Raw genomic sequence first — 26,136 nt, 5'->3', positions numbered from 1 at the left:
ATAACTTTTTCCAGTTCGCACATATCTATTATCTATGACTAATTCTATCTATTTTTAGGGGCAAATACGAGTGAAATAGTTGCACTGTGGTTACATGACGTCATTGCTATTTTAGAGCTGCTCTATCGGTTACAAGGTATAGTCAAAATCCATACCGTAGAGCAAATTCATACCGTTTATACCGTCCACCCAGTCTGACACTCACCCCATCTTCAGTACTGATATCCACCCCATCTTCAGTACTGATATCCACCCCATCTTCAGTACTGATATCCACCCCATCTTCAGTACTGACATCCATCCTATCTTCAGTACTGACATCCATCCTATCTTCAGTACCGACATCCATCCTATCTTCAGTACTGACATCCACCCTATCTTCAGTACCGATATCCATCCTATCTTCAGTACTGACATCCACCCTATCTTCAGTACTGATATTCACCCTATCTTCAGTAGATATTCACCCTATCCTCCGTAGATATCCACCCTATCTTCAGTAAATATTCACCCCATCATCAGTACTGACATCCACCCTATCTTCAGTAGATATTCACCCTATCCTCAGTAGATATCCACCCTATCTTCAGTAGATATTCACCCCATCATCAGTACTGACATCCACCCTATCTTCAGTAGATATTCACCCCATCATCAGTACTGACATCCACCCTATCTTCAGTAGATATTCACCCATCTTCAGTAGATATTCACCCCATCATCAGTACTGACATCCACCCTATCCTCAGTAGATATTCACCCCATCATCAGTACTGACATCCACCCTATCTTCAGTAGATATTCACCCATCTTCAGTAGATATTCACCCCATCATCAGTACTGACATCCACCCTATCCTCAGTAGATATTCACCCCATCATCAGTACTGACATCCACCCTATCCTCAGTAGATATTCACCCCATCTTCAGTACTGACACTCACCCTATCCTCAGTACTGATATCCACCCTATCCTCAGTATTGATAACCACCCTATCCTCAGTACTGATATCCACCCTATCTGCAGTATTGATATCCACCCTATCCTAAGTATTGATAACCACCCTATCCTCAGTCAGTACTGATATCCACTAGGGATGCCCCGATCACGTTTTTTTGCCACCGATACCGATCACCGATCGTCTTGAGCCATATCGGCAGATTTTTTTTTAATAAAAAATATATATTATATAATCATACTTGTAGTTGTATTATCTGCGAGACATCGCCACCACGCAACAAGTCAAAATGCTCGCTATCTGCAAACAGCTCCACTGTCTGTGTGTACTCGAGTAGCCTCCAGCTACGGCCAGGATTCTCCGGCGCTGCAGCTGGCCCCTATTGGTATAAATCACATTCAGCATGCCCTCAGCTCGAATACGCATCGAATCAATGTTATAAGACATTGATATCAGGAGCTATCTGTAGCTACTGCTAGCCGGCTAGATAACGTTAAGACAACGCCACAGTGAACTATTTAGTTAAGAGCTAACGTGAGCCAACGTGAGCTACCGAGTCAACGGAGGTAACTTATCATGCACTCGACTATTGCTGGAGCATTTGTTGATATCAGCAGCTATCAGTAGCTAGCCAGCTAGATAACGTTAAGACAATGCCTCATGTATTAAACTAAAAGTGAATAGTTGACTGGGTCATTTAGTTTAAACAGTAACGTTAGCTCACGTCACATGCACTAGAGCAGACTGTTGCCGGAGGCAGCTGGAGCCTCTTGTTTACATGGGTGCGGGAGGGGCAAGCGGAGGAGGAGGAGCCGTATGCTGCAAGCAGCTCTGTGTGTCTGAGAGAGAAGTCAGCAGTGAGATCTCCGCTAAGAATTGGATCATGTCTTTCGATCGGTTTTGACGATCAGCGAAAATAAAGCATTATCACCGATCACCGATCTCATATTTATACTGAATATCGGCCGATACTAGGGATGCACGATAATTATCGGGCCGATATCAGCAATTATGACGTCATCCCGATAAACTCGATAACGTTATTGATAGCTCCGATAACATATAATACATTTTTTGGTTAAAAGAAATCCGGTGTGGGTGGATTTGGATGAAGGGCGCTTGTTTTTATTATAGCCTCCTCCCGTTTTGCCAGTACTGTGGTAAAACTGATAGCGTGTGGTTTAGGAACAGGGAGTTTTTCACAAATCCAGCGCTCCCTTTCTTGGCTGTGACGTAGTCACGTTACATTCGGAGACAGACAGTCGATCTGCCAATTACGTCCCACGGCTTGCACCCACCTCTTCTTCTTACCACCAATCAGAAGCTCTCGTTCGTTTATTTACCTCCGGATTGTCAGCCATTACTCTACTCGGAGCTAATGTTATCTCCCCGCCAGCCACATTGACAAGTACCAGCGCTTATACATTACTGGCAAATGTCTTGTTGCACTTGTGGCAATGAGCGTTGTCAGCATCGACTTTAGTAAAATAGACCCAGACTTTTGAACATTTCGTTCTGTCCGCCATTATGAGAGCAGAGCTGTCTGTACTTCAGCGCAGCACCCGTGTGAGTGAGTGTGTGTGTGTGTGTGTGTGTGTGTGTGTGTGTGTGGGAGGGGAAGAGAGGAGAGAGCAGGCAGCCCGCTCCCCGTGCAGGCAGAGAGACACAGAGGCAGGAGAGATAGACAACGGCCAACAATTTCCATAATTTCTCGAGTACCGATAGCAGTACCGTTGACGTCGGAGCTTATAAATACAATTTTTTTTTTGATAACAAAAAAAAAATATATATATATATATATACAGTTAAAAAAAATATTATAATACAATAAATATCGGTATCAGTATCTGTGTCAAAAAATCAATATCGTGCATCCCTAGCCGATACCGATCGCTGGCCGATCGATCGGGGCATCCCTAATATCCACCCTATAGTAAATAGATGGATAGCAAGCTAGCATAAGGATGCATAGTATAACTAGAGATTGTATAGTATAGCATTGTATAGCAGTGTACATAAGACCCAGTGCCTCATCCGTAGCTAACAGCGTATTGCACTATCACAGGACCTAGCATGTCTTACCATGCTTTTGTAAAACTCATGTACATACCTGATATGTCTTACTCTATTACTTGTATTATTGCACAAATGTCGCATTCTCATCCTATCGGATTCTTATTATTGTATTATGCACAATCGTTGCGGGCAAGACCCCCGGCATTTCACTGTATACTTGTATGCCGTGAGTCCGTGACAAATAAAACTCTTGACTTGACTTGATCTTCAGTAGATATTCACCCTATCCTCAGGACTGATATCCACCCTATCTTCAGTAGATATCCACCCTATCATCAGTACTGATATCCACCCTATCCTCAGTACTGATATCCACTTGTAGGGATAAAGAACAATAAAAAAGTAGTATTTCTTTTACAACAGCAGCTCAAGCTCTTCTGACAGTTTGATTCCTGTGCAGAAGCTCAAGTGAGTGTGGTCTGATTTGATTTAGAAAAGTAAATGACATGTGAAAACGATGCACATAAGATAATTGACTTCAGCAGCCGCAGCAGGTAACCAACCAGAAACAGATGAGAGGAAGGAGGACGTAAGGAGAGTGAGAGAGAGTGAGTGAGAGAGAGAGTAATTAGGAGGGCAGAGAGGAGAAAAGAGAGCAGAGGAGATGAGGAGCGAGGACAGTTAGAAGAGAAAGGCTTTCTAGGAATTACACTGTGTGTGTGTCTGTGTGTGTCTGTGTGTGCATGTGTCTTATGTTCTCTTTAATAGCTTAATGAGATGGCAGGTAGATCATGGACCGTGACCCATTTAAATGAGTCAGAATTTGGTGCATTAGTGTATTTGAGGTCGCATTTGCGTGTGCATGTGCGTGCATGTGTGTGTGTTTGACAAAGTTTGTATTACCAGATGCAGTGTTTTAGACAGAGGTGTGTGCGTGTGTGTTTACCTACTGAACAGCTGACAAGGATATGAAATAGATTGACTACAGCTAAACCACAACCAGTTTCGTTTGGAAATTGTGCATATATAATCAATAATCACCAATCATTGATGCGTGAAAAAGGCATAGACGACGTTATATTTGTTATATACCAGGTATATATATACACATACAGTATATATTATATATGTATATTATATTTGTTATATACCAGGTATATTATAGTTACATATAATATACATGTATAATATATACTGTATGTGTTATATATGTATATTATATTTGTTATATACTGGGTCTAATGTTCAGATAATATATACATACAGTATATATTATATATGTATATTATATTTGTTATATACCGGTCTAATGTTCAGGTATATATACATACAGTATATATCATATATGTATATTATATTTGTTATATACCGGGTCTAATGTTCAGGTATATATACATACAGTATATATTATATATGTATATTATATTAGTTATATACCGGGTCTAATGTTCAGGTATATATACATACAGTATATATTATATATGTACATTATATTTGTTATATACCAGGTATATACATACAGTATATGTATATTATATTAGTTATATACCGGGTCTAATGTTTGGGTATATATACATACAGTATATATTATATGTTATATACCAGGTATATATATATATATATATATAGTATATATTATATATGTATATTATATTTGTTATATACCGGGTCTAATGTTCAGGTATATATACATACAGTATATATTATATGTTATATACCAGGTATATATATATATATATATATATATACAGTGTATATTCTATATGTATATTATATTTGTTATATACCAGGTATATATATGCATACAGTATACATTCTATATGTACATTATATTTGTTATATACCGGGTCTAATGTTTTGAATAGCAGGATGTCTCGGCAGGCCTCCTGCAGTCGGCAGCGCTGCTCGTCTGTTTTGGGGTGAACCACTCTGGGTTCTGTATCCTCCTCTTCATCATCTGGGTTAAACGCTTCCGCACAAACTGGAGAGGAGAGAGAGTAATGTATGTTAGAGAGACCTTCACACACACTGGCAGGAGAGAAGAGAGAGTACTGTATGTTAGAGAGACCTTCACACAAACTGGCAGGAGAGGGGAGAGAGAGACACACACACACAGGAGGAGAGAGACAGTATGTTAGAGACCTTCACACTGATTGGAGGAGCAGAGAAGATAAAGTAATATACACGCAGACAGGCACAGACTGACAGACGCACAACACGCATGAAAATAGAGGGAGGAGTTTGATGGGGTAGAACTTCAAACTAGTCATGGAATGTAACTAGGGCTGTCAGTAAACATTGTGCTGCACTATAAACATGTCTCCAACCACTGCACGTTATTGTCTTATTGTCGTCTCACTGTTCTGTCCTGTTTTGCACTTTATTATTATTTATTATTATGTTATTCTTATTTGTGAAAAAAGTTATGCACTGAAATGTCATATCACGTTCCATTTGTGTTTACAATATGGTGAATAAAGTAATCTGAATCTGAGTAACTAATGACTATTTTGGTATTTTTTGTTATCAAATTATTCGAGTTACTCTATAAAATCGACAGTTCTTCCAACAGCTGTCAAAAACGGTTATTTCTAAAATTAAAGTGGCATTGTGTCTTTTAAAACACCAAAGGCAAAGCCCTCTGCTGTGGTTGGCTGAAACTACAAATACAAATCTGCTTTAGAGCAGTTGTAAACGGGGCCGGCGGACCAGACCCTGTGGTAACAAGACCAGTGAACAACCTCCATCATGAACATTTTAAAAACAAAACCCTGACAACAGGGCAGGCCCTACTTTCTTAAGAGGAACACAGCAACATTATGTGAAATGCGCTTACAGTCTTCTCCACGTCAAATCCCTGGACTCTGTCCATCACTCTGCCCTCAGATTCATCACTAATGACAGATACGACACTCATCACTGTGTCCGTTATGAGAAGGTTGGTTGGTCCTCTCTGATGGAGAGGTGCAACAAACACTGGTATTTGTTCATTTTTAAGGCCCTTATTGGTAAGCTACCTCCTTATACTACATCATTATTGGAATGGTCCTTAACACATTGGTCGCCAAAAACAACTTACGCCGTTTTTGCCCGCCATGCGTTGAACGCCAACAACGGCGTAAATAGTTTTTGGGATAAATATTTCATTTTTTCGCCATGGCATTCATAATTCATCCAGCCTCCCTCCAGACTGCAGCGGCACCCTGTATGAGATTGCAACGCCTCAATACCGCCGCCTGGTGGATGGTCGGGCAAGTTACACTCTCGCCAAAACCAGAAGTGGTGATCGGTGCGTCGAGGAAATCCCTCCGGCAGTCATATCTTGTTACATGGATCCAGACAAACACTAGTGCATTTGGATCGCTTTCGAAACGCAATAATCGATATGATTTCGGTGTTTATTGTGCCATACAAACCGGAAATGGATCTAGGAGATCGGCGTCAAATAATTGGGATCTCTTTCCTCCAGTCTCATCGGCGAACGGTAAGAGGACATTAACGTTATTTTCAGGCCGATTGTTTATTTATTTCACTGCAAACCATCTTCTCAACATATCAACCCATACTAAATAAAGCCGTTACTGACGATCAAGGAATTATAAACGAGCCCCCCCCCCTTTCCTTCACACATGATGAAGCATAATGTATACCGATCATAAACATTTAAATTTTTTAATATAGCGTGTATAGGAAAGAAACGCCAATCGATAATCTATCATATGAGTCAGGGCCTATAACTCTTGTTTTTGGAATTACAGCAGAAAACCTTAAAAACATACTTAGACGGTATTAACACAACAATGTATGAATGAAAAAATATAACGTTCCTACATCCTGAACGATAGATAATCGATGTTGAATGAGCCATAGTAATTAGGGATGCACGATAATTATTGGGCCGATATCAGCAATTATGACGTCATCCCGATAAACCCGTTAACGTTATTGATAGCTCCGATAATATATAATACATTTTTTGGTTAAAAGAAATCCGGTGTGGGTGGATTTGGATGAAGGGCGCTTGTTTTTATTATAGCCTCCTCCCGTTTTGCCAGTACTGTGGTACGACTGAGAGCGTGTGGTTTAGGAACAGGGAGTTTTTCACAAATCCAGCGCTCCCTTTCTTGGCTGTGACGTAGTCACGTTACATTCGGAGGCAGACAGTCGATCTGCCAATTACGTCCCACCGCTTGCACCCACCTCTTCTTCTTACCACCAATCAGAAGCTCTCGTTCGTTTATTTACCTCCGGATTGTCGGCCATTATTCTACTCGGAGCTCAGGCTAATAACGTTAGCTCCCCGCCAGCCACATTGACAAGTACCAGCGCTTATACATTACTGGCAAATGTCTTGTTGCACTTGTGGCAACGAGCGTTGTCAGCATCGACTTTAGTAAAATAGACCCAGACTTTTGAACGTTTCGTTCTGTCCGCCATGATGAGAGCAGAGCTGTCTGTACTCGGCAGCACCCGTGTGTGTGTGTGTGTGTGTGTGTGTGTGTGTGAGTGAGTGTGTGTGTGAGCACTGCCCGCTCCTCGCGCAGGCAGAGACACCGAGGCAGGAGAGATATAGAAAACGGCCAACAAGATTAGTTTGCGACGTTTAAATTCCTCAAAAAAAAACTCCATAATTTCTCGAGTACCGATAGCAGTACCGATGACGTCGGAGCTTATAAATACTAAAAAAAAAAAAAAAATCAAAAAAATAATATATATACATTAAAAAAAATATATATATATATAATACAATAAATATCGGTTATTGATATCGGTTATCGGCTTGAGGAGCATAAAGTTATCGGTATCGGTGTCAAAAAATCAATATCGTGCATCCCTAATAGTAATGTCAATATAGCAATACAATTGTAAAAGTTATAGCCCTGCAAAGAAGGTAAACATCTCCATAGGCTTTCAACGGTGGCAGACTGGGTACAATGATGGGCACAACCACCGGCGCCCAATGTGTTAAGGTCCCCTGAGTTTGCTCTGAATAGGGTAAATCTGCATTTTAGTTGTTGAAAACCTTGAACTCCAACCTTTGTCAATCAAGTTGTACGTTGTTTTAACCTCTTCCACCTGTGCGGTCCATCGGCGGACCGAAAATGACACCACGTCATAAATCAATCTGTCTCTAGACTGTCTGACAAAAGTATCATTTTATTTTTCAAACGTATTCAAGTATAAACATCATAACCATGTCATAACAGCAGTTATAATGTATATTATCATCAATACGTTAGTTTACCAATAGGTTTAAAGTGTTATTAGATTTTCGTTTTCGTTTTGCTGTTGTTTTGGTCGCGAAAGTCGACGATTTTGGAAATATTTAACATCGGGAATTGTAGTTTCTTTTACGCCATTTTGAAGAGGACACAGAGAGCTTTCGATGAGCTTTGGAATTTTTCCGAACGACACTTCCCAAAGGCCTCGATGGGGTTTCAAGCAAATTACTTCTGTATGAATTTTTTTAATATATCTTATTACTCGGGATAATAAACCACAAAACTTAATGTTATTGGCATATATTGAAGTGCAGTTAGTTTCTCTTCCCTATTTTTAGCATGTAGCAACAATTAGATTTGAAATTAGTTTCAAAATTGTGGCACCCTGGCAAAAATAAAAAAGCTACTGTACATACAGTAGATTTCATTATCTGTTCTTATGCACGCCTGGTGATACTAAATCCAAATTGAACTCGGGCATTTGAAATATAAGATTTGGCACAATCCATAAATGTGCGAATTGGCTATAATAAGGTAATTTATAAGCCTGCTATTCTATATTCTATAATATTTCAAATTGCATTGGTCCGGATGGGAGAATTCAGTACTGTATCTACAAAACCTTCTGTTTAATCATCTTCCCTTTATTCATTTCCTTCGATTTTTTTGTACACATGATCTAAAGAAGGTACTGAACGAGATCAGTGGCAGTTTTTAATGTCTGGTCATTTTTAGCATGGTGTTATTCACTGTCAAAGAAAAATCATAATTCATATTCTCCTTTGTTTCATCACAATTTAAGCAAGCCTAGTAATACACAATATTTCTGACACTGGGAATACATTCACTGAGGTCCATAGATGTCCATAGATGTTTCTGAAATTACCTACCTGGGTTCCATCCTAGAGGCTAATCTTTCCTGTGACAAAATGGCATCCAATGTAATAAAAAAAGTCAACCAACGAACGCGATTCTTGTACCGGATCTCCTCTCTGGTAAACAAGAATACCCTGAAGACTCTAGCAGGAGCACTCATTCAAGGGTACTACGACTATGCTTGCACCTCATGGTACCAAAGCACCTCAAAGGCACTAAAAACCAAATTACAAACATCTCAAAACAAGCTAGTCAGACTACTGCTTGACCTGACTCCTAGAACCCACCTCACCCCTGCCCACTTTGACAACCTAGGATGGCTTAGAGTAGACGACAGAGTACAGCAACTTGCAATGGGCCTGGTCTACAAGATACACTACGCGACCAAGGTACCCATGTACATGTCAAAATACTTCCCAAAGGTCAGTGAATACCACGATCACAACACCAGAGGGAGCTCCACAAATCATGTAAAACCCAGATTCGGCTCAAACAAGGGACTAAACACGTTTCGCAATTATGCCACATCAATGTGGAACGCCCTACCTAAAGCTGTAAAGGAATGTGAATCACTACCCACTTTCAAAAACACTCTAAAAAAACACCTACGTGAGACTGCAATTCGAAACTGGCCCCTACAAATGTCCTAACCTAGGCGTACAGTAAATGACCAAGTAAGGCTTTGTCAGTATTCCAATGTACAGTGTAAAATGTGTGTGTGTCCCCTACCCAACCCCCCCCCCCCCCCCCCACCTCCAATGTACAGCCCTCAACCAACCCACCCAACCCCACCCCACCCACCCAACCTCCTCCAATGTACAGTTTCTACGCCAAATGTATATACACTTTTTCTGGACACTTTTGTATCACAAACAGTACTGTATTTGCAAATCTGATATGTCATAAATGTATAGATGTAGCAGTACTGTCTATCTGTATGTCATGTATGTTGAGGGATTTGGGGTGCTTTTTCAATGTATGTGATGTATAGATTGGGGGAAGATGGTAGCATCTAACAGTGCCAGGTCAGAGAGGGCAGAAATGTGTTTGGCTTAGCAGAGGTTGGTTCAGAACGGTGACCAGTGGATTGAATACACTGCCAGCGAGGGTGTTTGTTGACATTCCTTGTAAGAACATCTGAGATAAGACGGAGTGTCTCCCAGAGCGAGGGAGAGCGGTTCACAGTGAATGAAACGTTTAATGTGTGTAAAGGTTATTAACGCAGTTGTCATGACAACACGTCGCATGACAACCAGAAGGCGGGGCCGTCGTTGCGACGACGAACATCTATAAGTCGAACGGTGTTTCCGGGTGGAAGGCAGACTAGAATCTGACCAAGAGCGAGTAGGACTGAGATCACACGAAGACACTCTCTCCTCTCATTGAGAGGGGGGGGGGGGGGGGGGGGGAGGAAGAATGCCACATCAGCATTAGCTTCGGCTACCACGAGGATGGTCTCGGCTAACGAACAGGCCTGACCACTATTGGACTGAATAACAAAAGGACGATAGACGAACACACCGAAAGATCATTAGAATAGACTCTTCAAGGACAATACAATTTGATAACATCTGATAACATCTGATTATGAGGTTCTGTTTATAGCAATAAAACGCTTTTCCTCATAAGGTATCTCACGGTGTCGAATTCTTACGGAGGTGGAGAATCAGTATGGTTTATGGATTGCACTAACGGGAGAGATAAGGATCTTATCAACCGGTATCGGAGACGTCAGGACCATTAAAATGACACAACGCAGAGGAATTGGATGGAGAGCCAAAACAGATGAAGACGTGATACTGGCCAGTTTGATCAGGATCTTACAGTCATATATGTTATGATGAATTGAAAATGGGGGACCCTGATGTAAACAAGACGAAAGTCTTTCTCTGGTCTGCATCCCCTTAACAATTGTATGTATTGAGCTGTACTGTACTGTACCCATTCTGCAATCTGTTAATAAACTTTTCAATCAATCAATCAATCAGTCCCTAGATACCAATAATATGCAAATGGTCCTTGTAGAAGTGGAGCAATATTCCATTTACTTAAGGTATGTATTTTAGGTGGATTTTCAGAAAATAGGGCTCCGGGCTTAACACTTTGAATGCCACTCACGGCTTTTCTCGGGTTTACCCCCCGACCGTTGAATGCCCATCACGAGATTTCTCTTTTTTTTTTAATTATTATTATTATTAGCGATCTGAAATCATATTGCATCAAGCGAGCCTACCGCTGGAGATCCAGGCACCGCTAGGGATGGGAATCGAAAACCGGTTCCCGGTTCCTAATTGGCCGATGCCTGGAACCGTGTGGCTCCCGTGACTTTCGATTCCCTTATCGCTGCCAGGTTTTTCCTACAGTTGCGCAATAACGTTAGCATGTAGCCATGGCAGACTCTATTTGATTCCTTAAGGGCTCGAAATTGCCTGGGTTTTGGTAATATGCTCCCGAAATGCTCCCGCTGTTTGGCTACTTCTATGTAGGGATGCACGATATTGATTTTTTGACACCGATAACTTTATGCTCCTCAAGCCGATATTTATTGTATTATAATATTTTTTTTAACTGTATATATATATATATATATATATTTTTTTTTTATCAAATTATTATTTTTGGGTATTTATAAGCTCCGACGTCATCGGTACTGCTATCGGTACTCGAGAAATTATGGAGTTTTTTTTTAGGAATTTAAACGTCGCAAACTAATCTTGTTGGCAGTTGTCTATTATCTCTCCTGCCTGTGTCTCTGCCTGCTGTGCTCTCCTCTCTTCCCCTCCCTCCCACACACACACACTAACTCACTCACACACACACACACACACACACACACACACAGACAGCTCTGCTCTCATAATGGACAGAACGAAATGTTCAAAAGTCTGGGTCTATTTTACTAAAGTCGATGCTGACAACGCTCGTTGCCACAAGTGCAACAAGACATTTGCCAGTAATGTATAAGCGTTGGTACTTGTCAATGTGGCTGGCGGGGAGATAACATTAGCTCCGAGTAGAGTAATGGCTGACAATCCGGAGGTAAATAAACGAACGAGAGCTTCTGATTTGTGGTAAGAAGAAGAGGTGGGTGCAAGCCGTGGAACGTAATTGGCAGATCGACCGTCTGTCTCCGAATGTAACGTGACTACGTCACAGCCAAGAAGGGGAGCGCTGGATTTGTGAAAAACTCCCTGTTCCTAAACCACACGCTATCAGTTTTACCACAGTACTGGCAAAACGGGAGGAGGCTATAATAAAAACAAGCGCCCTTCATCCAAATCCACCCACACCGGATTTCTTTTAACCAAAAAATTTATTATATGTTATCGGAGCTATCAATAACGTTATCGAGTTTATCGGGATGACGTCATAATTGCTGATATCGGCCCGATAATTATCGGCCCGATAATTATCGGCCCGATAATTATCGTGCATCCCTACTTCTATGTGCAGTGAAAACTACTTGAATGCTTTAGAACCTAGTCATTGATTTAGTTCAGGGTGAGCTAAAATTAGCCGCGGAGCTAACGCTAGCTAACGTGAGCTAACGCTATTTAATCAAGCTCACAAAACAAAACATAAACAGCTGACAGCAGATAGTACAGGTACAAATACAATAAAACAGCAGGTGGGGGCTGTTGTGTAAACCTTGTACTCTTTAGTTCACATATAATAAGAGACGGAGTGTTTGTTTACTAGTCTACACTGTAAGCCAGGAAGTACTGTGGTGGTGCAACATACAAATGTGTCCGTGTAGCAACACAAGCCAATACCTTATAGGACAGGGGCCCGGGGAGGGAGCTCTGTGTGTGTGTGTGAGACAGAAGTCAGAGGAATAACGACCTGTTATTCAATAGATTAAATTAGTTTAAGAATAAAAAAATAAATACATTTTAAGAGAATCTCAAATACATTATTTTATTTAAGTGTAGGCTATAGTTAATGTTTTATTTTTTACAGTTTTTGTATTTTTCTGACATGGGGGCTCAACAATAAATGACAATCAGAAATGTCAAGTTGCATGTTGTTATTCTAACCAGCTTAGACCCCTACGCTCTGCATCTTCTGGCCACCTCAGACCTACTCCTATCCAAGCTCCGGGAGGGTCATCAAAGAGAAGTCGCCTATTCTCAGTCCTTGCCCCACAATGGTGGAATGAACTACCCACCCCAGTTAGGACAGCCGAATCACGTCCAATCTTTCGCCGTCGACTAAAGACGCACTTCTTCAACCATTATCTGAATAAAAAAAAATATATCTAACCCTAACTAACCGTACTGTCATGCACTTGTCCTAATAAACTAACCTACACTGTAGCACTCAACACTTTGATGAACATTGTTGCTCAGCTGATAGAGTTGTGCCCTTCCTGATGGCTTGTCGTACAGAACTTGTAAGTCGCTTTGGATAAAAGTGTCAGCTAAATGTAAATGTAAATGTAGTTCTGTTGCATTTCCAATTTATTTATGTAAATTATAAATTGATCAGGTATCGATAAGGGTATCGATAAAGAATCGAATCGATAAGCAGAATCGATAATGGAATCGTATCGATAAAATCCTATCAATTCCCATCCCTAGGCACCGCCGGCACTCAAATGTGAAAAAAGCGCCCCCCATCGTCTCCCAGATGGTAAATCACCCTTTTGGATTGAACTCAATGAAAGTGAATGGGAGAAAGGATTTCTGACTTCTCACTGATGTAACCGGGGTCTACCAGAGTTCATTCTGGAGCCTTGGTTCCCCGGCGAATATGTGTTTTACTGTATACACGATGGATCAATCAAATGAGCGATTTTCGAATGGCGATCGGAAATTGGAATAAACCATTTGGATACCATCTGACCTCAGGTAAGGAATCTATGTTATCAGTCTTAGGATTAGGGATGCACCGAATGGGAAATTTTTGGCCGAAACCGATACCGAAAATAGAAAACAGTTGGCCGAAAACCGAAAGGCCGAAAATGATTCATAGAATAGATTTTTTTTTACCAATGTTGTGGAACATTATGATTATGGAAAAATATATGATTATGGCAAAACTTAACTTAAATAATCACTATTATGGGTCCATAAAACATTTATTCAGCACTTCTGAATGCATACAGTACATTAATTCCATCTTTTCTCTGGCTGCCGCAGCGGACATCTGTGCTCTACTGAGCGCACCTTTCTAGTCCCCAGCTGAATGTGCTCGCTTGACTCGGCACAGTAGACGCGCGACAGACCGAGTCAATGTGAGAAACACAATCCCCCCCCCCTCTCGCTCTGAATAATATGCATATTAGATCACTCAGTGATTAACCGCAACGGGCATATGGTGAATGGGGATGTAAAGGCATGTTGAAGACGCATTTGTTGGACGCGTTGCGCGCAGAGTTTACATGGAGGCGGCGCGACTCCTGACAGCGTGACATCATCACAACAACACGCGAATGATATGCATATTAGATCACTCCTACCGCGACGGGCATAATAGTGAATGAGGATATGGAAGCATGTTGGGGACGCATTTGTTGGACGCGTTGCGCGCAGAGTTTACATAGGGGCAGCGCGACTCCCGACAGCGCGACATCATCACAACACGCGAGGTTGTTAGGTTGTTTCTGTTTCGGTGATATATTTTCGGTGAAAAAACTCTTTCGGCCAAAAGCCGAAAGGCCATTTTTTGCCATTTTCGGCCGAAAACTTTCGGTGCCGAAATTTCGCTGCATCCCTACTTAGGATAATCAGACTCGTTTTCACGGATATATAAGCGTTTCCCCTATATGTGATATAGCTGTTTTGACTGTAAAAGCCATCAGGAAATAAGAGCAGCGATTATCAGCGCGCGGCACGAGCGTGCGTGCGCACACATATACTATCGATCATCTAGCGTTTATTTGAAAACGATTCATAAATAAGCCGACAAATGACAACGTTCTGGAATATTCCAGTAAAAGACGATTATCATAGAATGGGTTGTTTTTTCCGCGAAAACGAGTGATTTTCAAAATGCTATCAAACGGAAATGAAGCGATAAAAAAACAATCTGCCTTGACAATGTTGACTGGAAAATGAGTCTTTGATAAGCGACGGGCAGATTAGACACATAGCCATAATTTAAAACATAGATTAGGCGATATTAAGTTAACATTGGAGTGGGTTTGGGCATTCAAGGGGGTAAAAAGGAAAACACGGCTGGCTCCCAAAGTGTTAAGAGGTTAATTGATTGGTTATCCTTACTTTTGTCTCACCTTGTTGTCTTATTGTTATGATTTTATATGCCTTTTTTGTGTGTGCTTATTTCTATATGTATACTTGATGTTGCTGTAAATGAGAGAAACCTCATTTGCCTTTCAATTTTAAATAAAGGTTTGAATGAATGAATTTCATGTCTGACTCATTACCCATAATGTTGCCGTGTTCCTTTAACCTATAGGTTGAAACTAGGGCCGTCACTCCCCCCCCAAAATAATTAAATGAATTTGATCAAATCAATTCAAACTTGTATGTGATCTTGTTATAATGTAGTTGTCATCTAGTCACCTGCTCTGAGTGAGAGAGAGAGAGATAGAGAGAGAGAGAGAGAGAGAGAGAGAGAGAGAGAGAGAGAGAGAGAGAGAGAGAGAGAGAGAGAGAGAGAGAGAGATAGATAGTGCTTCGATTACAGGCAGACTGAGTAGGCGACAAAATGTACGAAGGCACTCATTTCTGCCGAAAGAACACTGTGACAAAACGATTAGGTTTGAATAGTGCTAGTTTGGGCAGAGAGTGCGGAGAGCAAGAGGAGAGAGAGAGAGAGATAAGCAGACAAGAAGAGGGAGTACAAAACAGTTTTCGGCTGCAAGGGCTGCTTGAAATCATAATCAGGACTTTGGAAACATCATGCATTTATTTAGTTCACTTTGGGGGGAAAAGAGTTTTATTCTGCACCTTTCTAAAAGCTCTGTGGATGTATTATTTTCTAAAAATAATTCTACCTAGAAATGTTATATAGCACCTTTAATGTTTTACTAAGTTTGAATGATGATGATGAAAAGTGCAAGCCCTAATGCTAGTTGAAAGCCAACATGGGTCATCCTGGGACATACAGCTGTTGGAGCCTCACTTATACTAATGACAGAGTTTCAGTGAGCCGTGGTCCTGGCCTGGAGGGGAACAGACTTAATCCCTCATTTAGGTCACTGGTTGAAGAGGTTTGGTCTAATGGAGAAGGGCATGTCAAGCACTTACCACAACAACCTTTTACAAGCTCAGAAATATGCAGTGGTACAAAGTACTACCTAAGTATTGTTACTCAAGTACTGTACTTTAAGTATAATCTTGAGGTACTTGTACTTGAATATTTTCATTTTTAGGAGAACTCTGTCCTTTTTACTCCACTACATTTATCTGAACCCATTGGTTACTTGTTACTTTGAGGAAAAATATTTTGCAAAGCATTGCTTGATGAAGATAATGCATTTTCAAATGTGAAGCCTGTCAGAGCCGGCATAACTGGACCACAAACCACTTTAAAATAACCTTTAGAGGTCAACAATGGTGCTGAATGCTCCCAACAAATAGAATATACAAACGGCATACAGAATGTGCACTTTTTACTTTAACTCAATGTACGCCAGACCCGAATAAAGTCGGGTTAACTCGCCGACGCTTGAGCGCCAAACCCGAGAAAAGTCGGGTTTTCATCGTTATTTCGGAGCGTATGTGTGTAACGTACTGTGTAACGTATTCCGTTGGTGACGATCAAAGCATTAAAAAAACGACCCCCCCCCCCCCCCCCTTTCATGCATTCATGGTGAAACATAATACCTATACTCTAGATTTGATTTGAGAATAGTAGCTAGTCCAGGCAAGAAACGACAACGCTTTTAGTAGAATACACACATATGGCTATTACGCAGCCTTTTGGGAATTACCCTAGACCGCTCTAAAACTATACTTATATTCACCATTCATAAAACGGGAATGTATGGATGAAAAAAATATTTCTTTTTCACATATTGAACGATACTCGATGTCAAATGGGCAATCGTTTTATATCCATAGCTATAATATATAATATAGTTTTAGCCCTGCAAACACCACCACATATTCTTATACTTTAAAGCGTTGGCCTTTTAACCAACACAGTACACAGCGCCCTCTGGCGCTGATTGAGTTAATACTTTTATATAAACACTTTATTTACGATTTTTTTTTAATGAAGGGCTTTTACTTTTACAAGAGTACTATTTTATCTGGGTATTTATACTTTTACTTACAGTACTTACTTACAAACTTAAGTATAGGAAATGTCTACTCTTTGCGCCACTGGAAATATGGACAATTTGGTTGGCTTGTTTTGGGTGTAACCGATTTCCCTAATAAAGATTTTCACAACGGTCTTACAGTTCTGAAATGCACAAGATAATGCATTGAATAATTTGATAATGCCTAAATGTGAAGAAAAGACTGAAGGAAAGCCTGTCTGATGATGAAAATGAAATAATGTACTGGGAGCTGTAATCCAGTGTGTGGATATATTATATATACCGTATATATATATATATACATTTCCTTTTTTTTTTTTTTTTTTTATACTTCAGTCGTACCTTTATCCTGCTACTAGCCTAGAAGCTGGTTGGATGTGCACAGTTAATCTACTGTGTATCACGTAAAGATATACATTCAACATTCTATTTATAATCTTTCTATCTAGTTTCTTATAACTGATAGGGCATACTGACCCTCATCTGCACCTCTGATTACTGCTTACTTGCTCATATGCTTATATTCAGAGTTAATTATATTGTTTCATTGTTTACACTGCTTATTTTCATCTTTACTAGTTTTATTGCCTATATTTATGTCTTCTACTATTACCCTGCCCATAACTGTCTGCTCCCCCCCCCCCCCCATCCCCATGCTGCTATGATTCCCAGAGGGGATCAATACAGGAATATCTCATCGTATCTTGTGAAAAGAATACTCTGTTGGAGTCAACCATCAAGTTAAATTGGGGAAAAAAGGGAAATAAATCGAAATATGTTGTAAGAAGATTACTATTATTTAACAATTGTTTTAATATTGCCAGTTAATTGACTCAGAACGTTCACATTGTGCATTTACACCATTTCCTCGGGAGCTTAACACTTAAAACACAACAGCAGGCTTTGATCATGTTCATTTGCCTGCCATCAGCTTTCTCCGCTGCTCTGTTTGAAGCGTTGACACATGATTGACACAGTCTACAAGTGTAAACAGGCCTACAAATAAAAAACTCTGAACTGATCTGAACTGAACTACATGGTATCCAGACATGAACGCGGAATGACACAGCATTTTGAGCTTTTAGGGAAACCTGCAAATATATTATGAAATTTCTTTCTTTATGAGCCATTAATATCATGATCAGAAACATAATTCTACACCAGGGCAATACAAATCTGGGCCAGAACTGTGGTCTGTGTTTGTATTCTGTGCATCTATAGCTGTGGGTGTCGGTGTGTTCCCCACTGTGACTTCCACAGAGGCTCGTTCATCAATGATCCAATGAGAGGATGAAGCCAAGATGTTGAAGCAATCCATGAACGTTTAAAAGCTCATAAAGTTAGAACAGATGACCGCAGTCCCCATCTGACCCTCTCGCTTGGCATTCTGAGAGAAGTCAGAGGCGAACAGAGAGAGACGCAGCTTCCATGGGGCGTGAACTCAGGGGAACAGGCACTTGCTTAATTTGCGCCAGTATCCCATGTTACACAATTCTACACATCAGAGCGACGACTTGACTGCACTCAGACTGCACAGACATGCAGTTGTATTTTATTTACGACTAAAATTAATAAAAATCTGAATTCAGGAAACATTATTTGAGAAAAGAATAATGCAGATTTGAAATGGACTGCATTTATATAGCGCTTTTATCCAAAGAGCTTTTAACATTGTATGCCTCACATTCACCCACACATTGGACTTGGACTTCCTGACTGGCAGACCCCAGGTGGTGAGAGCAGGCAACTGCACCTCCTCATCCATCACCCTCAACATAGGGGCCCCCCAGGGCTGTGTTCTGAGTCCCCTCCTCTACTCCCTGTACACACACGACTGTGTGGCTCAGCGGAGTAGCAATACAATCATCAAATTTGCTGACGACACAGTGGTGGTGGGCCTGATCTCTGCCAACGACGAGAGGGCCTACCTGGAAGAGGTCAAGGTCCTGGCGGGATGGTGCCAGGAAAACAGCCTCTCCCTGAACGTCAGCAAAACAAAGGAGATGATTGTGGACTTCAGGAGGTCGGGGGTCAAGGACTACAGCCCCCTCAGCATCGACGGGGCACCGGTTGAGAGAGTCAACAGCTTTAAGTACCTCGGAGCCTACATATCCGAGGACTTGACATGGACCACACACATTGACAGTGTTGTGAAGAAGGCACGACAACGCCTCTACTTCCTCAGGCGCCTAAGGAAGTTCCAAGTCAGCCAGAAGATCCTTAAGAACTTCTACTCATGTACAATAGAGAGCATCTTGACCGGCAACATCACCTCCTGGTTTGGGAATAGCACTGCACAAGACCGAAGCAGACTACAAAGAGTGACACGTTCAGCCGAACGCACAATTGGAGGGGGGCTCCCCACCCTCCAGAACATTTACAACAAGCGTTGCAAGGGCAAGGCTAAGAGAATCATTAAAGACTCCAGTCACCCGAACAACTGCCTCTTTGAACTGCTGCGGTCAGGCAAGCGATACCGGAGTCTCAAGGCGAGCACAGAAAGACTCAGAAGAAGCTTCTATCCCCAGGCCATCAGGCTGCTAAACGAACAATGAATGAACACTACACAACAACAACCACCAAACGCACATAGCACACACATCCACACGCACACACTCACTTTAAACAAACACACTGTAGCACCCACTCCACACACTTTATAGCACACACCCACTTTAAACAAACACACTGTAGCACCCACTCCCCACACTTTATATTTATGGATGAAGGATTGCACTACAACTCGTACACCTTACTGTAAATTGTACCTAAAATTGTACCTCATCCCATTTCTGCTTTGCACTAGATAGTACTGTACATTAGTACACTGCATAGTATTGTGTATTGTATATTATATGGTAACTCAGAACATTGTACATATGTCTATACCGAACACTGTGACCTCATTTTTCTTCTTCTAAATTCATGCTATATTATGTTATTATGTTATTTGATACTATCTTGTCTAGCACAGTCTCTGGAGCGTAACAGTAAGAAGCATTTTGTATGAAAGTATTCTGTACTTCTGTATGACAACTATTAAAGAACTTGAACTTGAACTTGAACATTGATGGCGGAGGCAACCATGCAGTGCCAACCTGCTCATCAGGAGCAGTTAGGGGTTAAGTGTCTTGCTGAGGGACACTTCCGACACACTGCGGGGAGGAGTGGGACACGAACCGGGAACCTTCCGATTAACAGACGACCGCTCTACCCCCTAAGCCGCTGTCGCCCCAGATCCTACGCATTGCCTGGACTTCACAAGATTCATGTGTGCAATGGCATGCAAACTGGGCCAACACATAATAAGCCTGTCATCGATAAGGCGGGCAGGGAGCTCACATTAAGCAGAATACTTATCAGCAGCGCTCATACGATTGTATGGCTATTAATACAAAGTCAAGAGGATCTAGCCAAGGCCTTTAAATCACCTCCTCTCTGATGAATTGGCAAAGGCTTCTAGAAGAGACAAAGATCTGAAGTGCTTGCTGTCCCACGATGAGTAGCCCATTTGCATGAGACTAGTAGCCTGTTAATGACCAGCTGAGATCATTGCGGATTATAATCATAATATGTGAATCTGCTATGTCCATCATTTGTAAGATAGAAATTCGAGTGCAAATTACCTACTGTATTTTGGTGAAGACAGGTCCCCTGATAACATGAATCTAATGTGAAAGTATATCCCAATCATTTCAGCCACAAAACTGTCTTTGCAGTATCCTTATAGATATATATATATATTATTTTTTTGCTTGAGGTAGTGCACTCAAGTTATTAAATTAGCGCATCATGGGGACTTCCGGTATGCCGTTAGAGGGCACAGACGCATAGAAGACTGCTCTCCCGGGCGGAAGATAATTCTTCCACTTCAAGAATTCAATGAACACAAATATCTAAATCAAAAGGTAGATGAGTGGAAGAAGGAAAGGGAAGGATGAATGAATGAATGAATGAAAACTTTATTTAACAGATTGCAGAATGGGTACAATACAGTACGGCTCAATACATACAATTGTTAAGGGGATGCAGACCTGAGAAAGACGTTTGTCTTGTTTCCATCAGGGTCCCCCATTTTCAATTCATAGACATGTATGACATACACAACATACATGACATTTATGGCATAGGGACATATAGGTATTTAGTACTGATACATTTGTGACATAAACGGTATTCCAATATACAGTACTGTTACCCCTAGATCCTGACAGAGTATATACATATGATGGGGAGGGGACTGTACATTAGGACGGGGTGGGTGGGTGGGAGAGAAATATACATACGGCGGGGAGGGAATATATACATGCGGTGGGGAGGAGACTGTCTATTAGGAGGTGGTGGGGGTTTTGGGCATTTACGGTGGCCAGTTTCGAATTGCAGCCTCCTGTAGGTGCTCTTTAAGAGCGGTTTTGAATGTGGGCAGGGATTCACATTCCTTTACAGCTTTGGGTAGGGCGTTCCACATTGTTGTGGCATAATTGCGAAACGTGTTTAGTCCCTTGTTTGAGCCGAATCTGGGTTTAACATGATTTGTTGAGCTTCCTCTGGTGTAGTGGTTGTGGTATTCACTGACCTTTGGGAAGTATTTTGACATGTACATGGGCACCCCGGTCGTATAGTGTATCTTGTAGACCAGGCCCATTGCAAGTTGCTGTACTCTGTCGTCTACTCTAAGCCATCCTAGGTTGTCAAAGTGGGCAGGGGTGAGGTGGGTTCTGGGGTTCAGGTCAAGTAGTAGTCTGACCAGTTTGTTTTGTGATGTTTGTAATTTTGTTTTAAGCGCCTTTGAGGTGCTTTGGTACCATGAGGTGCACGCATAGTCATAGTACCCTTGAATGAGTGCTCCTGCCAGAGTCTTCAGGGTATTCTGGTTTGCCTCTAGGATGGAACCCAGGTAGGTAATTTCGTCTTTCCTTGTGACAATATTGTCACCCACTGTAACTGAGAAGCCGTCGGTCTTGCTGAGTTTGTTATTTGAACCGAAGAGAATGGACTCTGTTTTGCCCATGTGTAATGATAGTTTGTTATCAGCGAGCCATATGCAGATTTTGCCTAGTTCCGAGCTGAGGGTTTTTTCAACCTGCAACTTGTTCTTGTCAGAGACCAGCAGGGCTGAGTCGTCCGCAAACAGGAACAAGTTGCAGTCACAGGCTGACGACATGTCATTTGCATAAATTAGGAAGAGTAGCGGTCCTAGTATGCTTCCGTGAAAAAGAAGAAGGGAAGGGAAAAAACGTTTAAAAACTCGAAAAACGAGACCACAGAGGAGTTCGACATCGAAGCTAACGTGGTCGCTAGCTTAAATAAAATGTGGCAAGATGACAACGTGCCGACAAGTCACGAGAAGAGCATGGAACACGAATATACAACCAAGGAGCTGGTGCCGAGAGAAGCATGAATTAAAAAAGCACTGAAGATAAAAGGAACCCGCTTCCAGACCCCAAACTCCAACATGAAGATTTAAAGAAGTACTGGAAGGAGGCGAGGAGGGAACCGGGGCCTCAGGCGCCTCGGAACGCGAGAGACGGGACGAGCCGACGGCACCAGCACCAGGCAGACAGAGGGGCCGCTGCACTGAGAGCGAGAGAGGCTCAGCGAGTACACACATCCTTAAAAAACAATGAGAAAGAAACCATAAGACTCCTCTTGTTTCTGTGGTCATGGCAATGTTTACTAAGTGCCCGGGAGGGGTAAGGTCATTTTATTAGCGTAGGTTTTCTTTAGCAGACAACGTTGGACCAAGGGATGGAGGGGTTTCAGATAGACGCCTCGTCACACACCCTTAGCGCAGGGCCCCCCCCTAACGAGGGGCTCTCCCTCGCACACCAACGGGGTTTATGCCAAGAGGAGCGGGTGTTTCCCCCCTCGCTTGGAGGTCGAATTCAATAACGTGTTAAATGTTATATGTTAAATGTTGGGAAGAAGGTAGAGTAAGGGGAGGCAGCTAACATAATGCAATAACTGGGAAATGAATGTCAGGACCATAAACGGACCAGACCAAACAAGAACGAAAACGGCTATCCCTCATATACCAATGCCATGTCCTGTGAGTCTCGTTTGTCTTGTGGTGGTGGTTGGCTTATTCTAGAAAAATGAGTAGATTGGCTATGCAAAAACGGAACATCATACTGAAAAGAAAAGGTTGTTGTAAAATGTGAAGGTGATTTTGGAAAAGAAAAGGAAAATGTTTCAAATGTTTATGCAAACTTTCGTAACCACTGAAACAAAATTGTAAATTGTCTATGAAAAAGCGGAATTCATACTGTAAAGAAAAATTGTATATGTGAAAAAGTTAAGGAAAATGTACATGCAAAAATGTAAAAAAAAGTGACGTTGGAAAAGATGTGAAAAATGAACCAAAATAAAGAGTTATAAAAAAAATATGTGCGCATCATAACGGATCGAATCCAGGAGTCTGTCAAGTATTCTGTGGGAATGTGTCTTTGGAAAAAAGACTGGGGAGTCGTTCTCAATTCCAGGTCCCCATGTAACAAATATGTGAATAATAGCCTGTTCTGGTGCCTCCATTTCGCTCGACCACAATGCGCTCACTCAGAAATGTTCTGGGTCATTCGCATGAAATTTTTATTGGATGCCATTTCTTACCATGGTGAGAAGTAGAAGTGAGCAGAACTCTTGAACAAAGTATCTGGTGCAAGGATTTGATGTTGTGACAAGGATCAAAACAAACAGAATACTGGCACTCACAAATCAATAATGTTCTTATTTATTGTGGGGGAAAAAACAGATTATTTATTTATTTATTGCAATCAAAAGTTAGGGGGCGCACTGAAATTATGGCAAGGGTTATTAGCCCCCTAACTTTTGATTGCAAAGTCTGACATTGACCCCCTTTTCAGGAGTTGACCTAGAGCCCACCAAGGTCATGCATATCAAGTTTGGTCAATGTCAGACCTTGCAATACACTGTAAGGCACTGTAAGGCTACGGATCTGCCTCACTTCCAGTGATGAAGCTAAGCTATGCTAACGGAGCGTCTATTCCCAAAGCTAAATGCACGCACAGAGACAAAAAAGATATGTATCGAGGGAGTCGAGGGGAGTGTTATGGGACCTGGACTTTAGACAGGGAGGGGTTTAGAACCACTGGTCTTGTGGCTGTGAGAAGTACGCCATCTAGTCTTGACATCACTGAGCCACACCCAAGGACTAAATCAAAGTACAAGGCTGTGGAGCGACTGGTGACATGCAATTACTCATGCTAACAGCAGACTAGTAGGACTGAGGCGTGAGAAAATAGGAGCAAAGTACACATAACAACACACACATAAACACACACCAAGCATTATGGTGAGAAGGTTAAATAGGGCTTGACGTGTATGACATACAGTCTCTCTCTAAAAAACGAAACACACACTCACTCACTCACTCACTCACACACATGAGTACACACGTGGAGCATTATGGTGAGAAGGTTAAATAGGGCTTCAGATGCATGACATACAGTCTCTCTCTTTCAAACACACACACTACACATAAGTATAGAGGACAATAGTGCTTAACATCCATAACACAAATAGACAGACAGACAGACAGAGACAGACAGATGAACAGAGAGACAGGCAGGTAAGCAGACAGAAGGGCAGGCACAAAGATACATGGAAGAGCACAATGGCTGACCAGAATATCAGTTTTCAAGGGTTGAGGAAAAACGTTGTATCTCTGTGGTTGGGAGCACGAGCATCCAGGTTCACTTCAGACAACAATGAGTTAGTTATATAGTAAAAGCCTTTATTAGCTCCCTTCCTCTGGGTGTTTCTCTCTGGACCCATCTATGAACAAATCAAACATTTGTTTTCAAAATAGATGTAAAAACAAATAAAAAAATTACTAGAATTAGAAAAATTACCATGAGCAGTCGTCAATACCATTGATGATGTTGACTGTTTAGGGATGGGTTTAAAGCTGGGCTTAAAACTGGTCTTAAAGCTGGACCTAAAGCTGGGCCTAAAGCTGGTCTTAAAGATGGGCTTAAAGCTGGTCTTAAAGATGGGCTTAAAGCTGGTCTTAAAGCTGGACCTAAAGCTGGGCCTAAAGCTGGGCTTAAAGATGGGCTTAAAGCTGGTCCTAAAGCTGGACCTAAAGCTGGGCCTGGGCTCCATCCCTCCTTTCTATACGCCCTTCCTTTAGTCAAGCTATGTTAATGAATCTTCTCATGAAATATCCACCTGTAATCTGTTTACGAACAGGTAATAGGTTTTCAAAATGGTATTGGGAAACGCAACATCGCGCTCGGTGAAGCATGCAAGAGTATCTGCATTAATGTGCGTGATCGTAATATACATTCTTCTACAGCGTTATCCTGGACTCCACCCTTTCCTATCAATCCCATGTAAATTCCCTCACCAAATCCGCCTTCTTTCACCTCCGAAACATTTCCCGACTCCGACCATCACTTTCCGACACCACAGCTGAGACCCTCATCCACGCCTTCGTCACCTCCCGCCTGGACTACTGCAACGGGGTCCTGTCCGGGGTCCCAAGCAAAACCCTGGACAGGCTCCAGTATGTTCAAAATTCAGCTGCCAGGGTTCTAACCCGCACCAAACCCTGGCAGCACATCACCCCCATCCTCATCCACCTCCACTGGCTCCCCATCAAATCCTGCATCACCTACAAAACCCTCCTGCTCACCTACAAATCCCTTCACGCCCTGGCACCTCAGTACCTCACTGACCTCCTCCACCCCTACACTCAGTCACGGTCCCTGTGATCCACGGACACTGGTCAGCTCTCCATCCCCCGAACCAGACTACGGACGTTCGGGGACAGAGCTTTCAGTGTGGCAGCTCCCACCCTCTGGAACTCC

General features: G+C 41.8%; 1 protein-coding gene across 2 annotated transcripts in view; it reads right to left on the bottom strand.

Annotated features, from left to right (window-relative positions):
* prkar2aa (protein kinase, cAMP-dependent, regulatory, type II, alpha A) overlaps positions 1-26,136 on the bottom strand; it is a 215,420-nt gene that overhangs the window by 25,907 nt on the left and 163,377 nt on the right. For both annotated transcript variants that reach the window (XM_084333758.1, XM_084333759.1), the window contains exon 4: positions 4,819-4,955. In XM_084333758.1, coding sequence (XP_084189884.1) covers positions 4,819-4,955 — 137 coding nt within the window. The remainder of the gene's footprint in view (positions 1-4,818; positions 4,956-26,136) is intronic.

The sequence above is a fragment of the Notolepis coatsorum genome, assembly GCF_963971535.1.
Source record: "Notolepis coatsorum genome assembly, chromosome: 17".
NCBI lineage: Eukaryota > Metazoa > Chordata > Actinopteri > Aulopiformes > Paralepididae > Notolepis > Notolepis coatsorum.
This window is presented reverse-complemented; position numbering and strand designations above follow the sequence as displayed.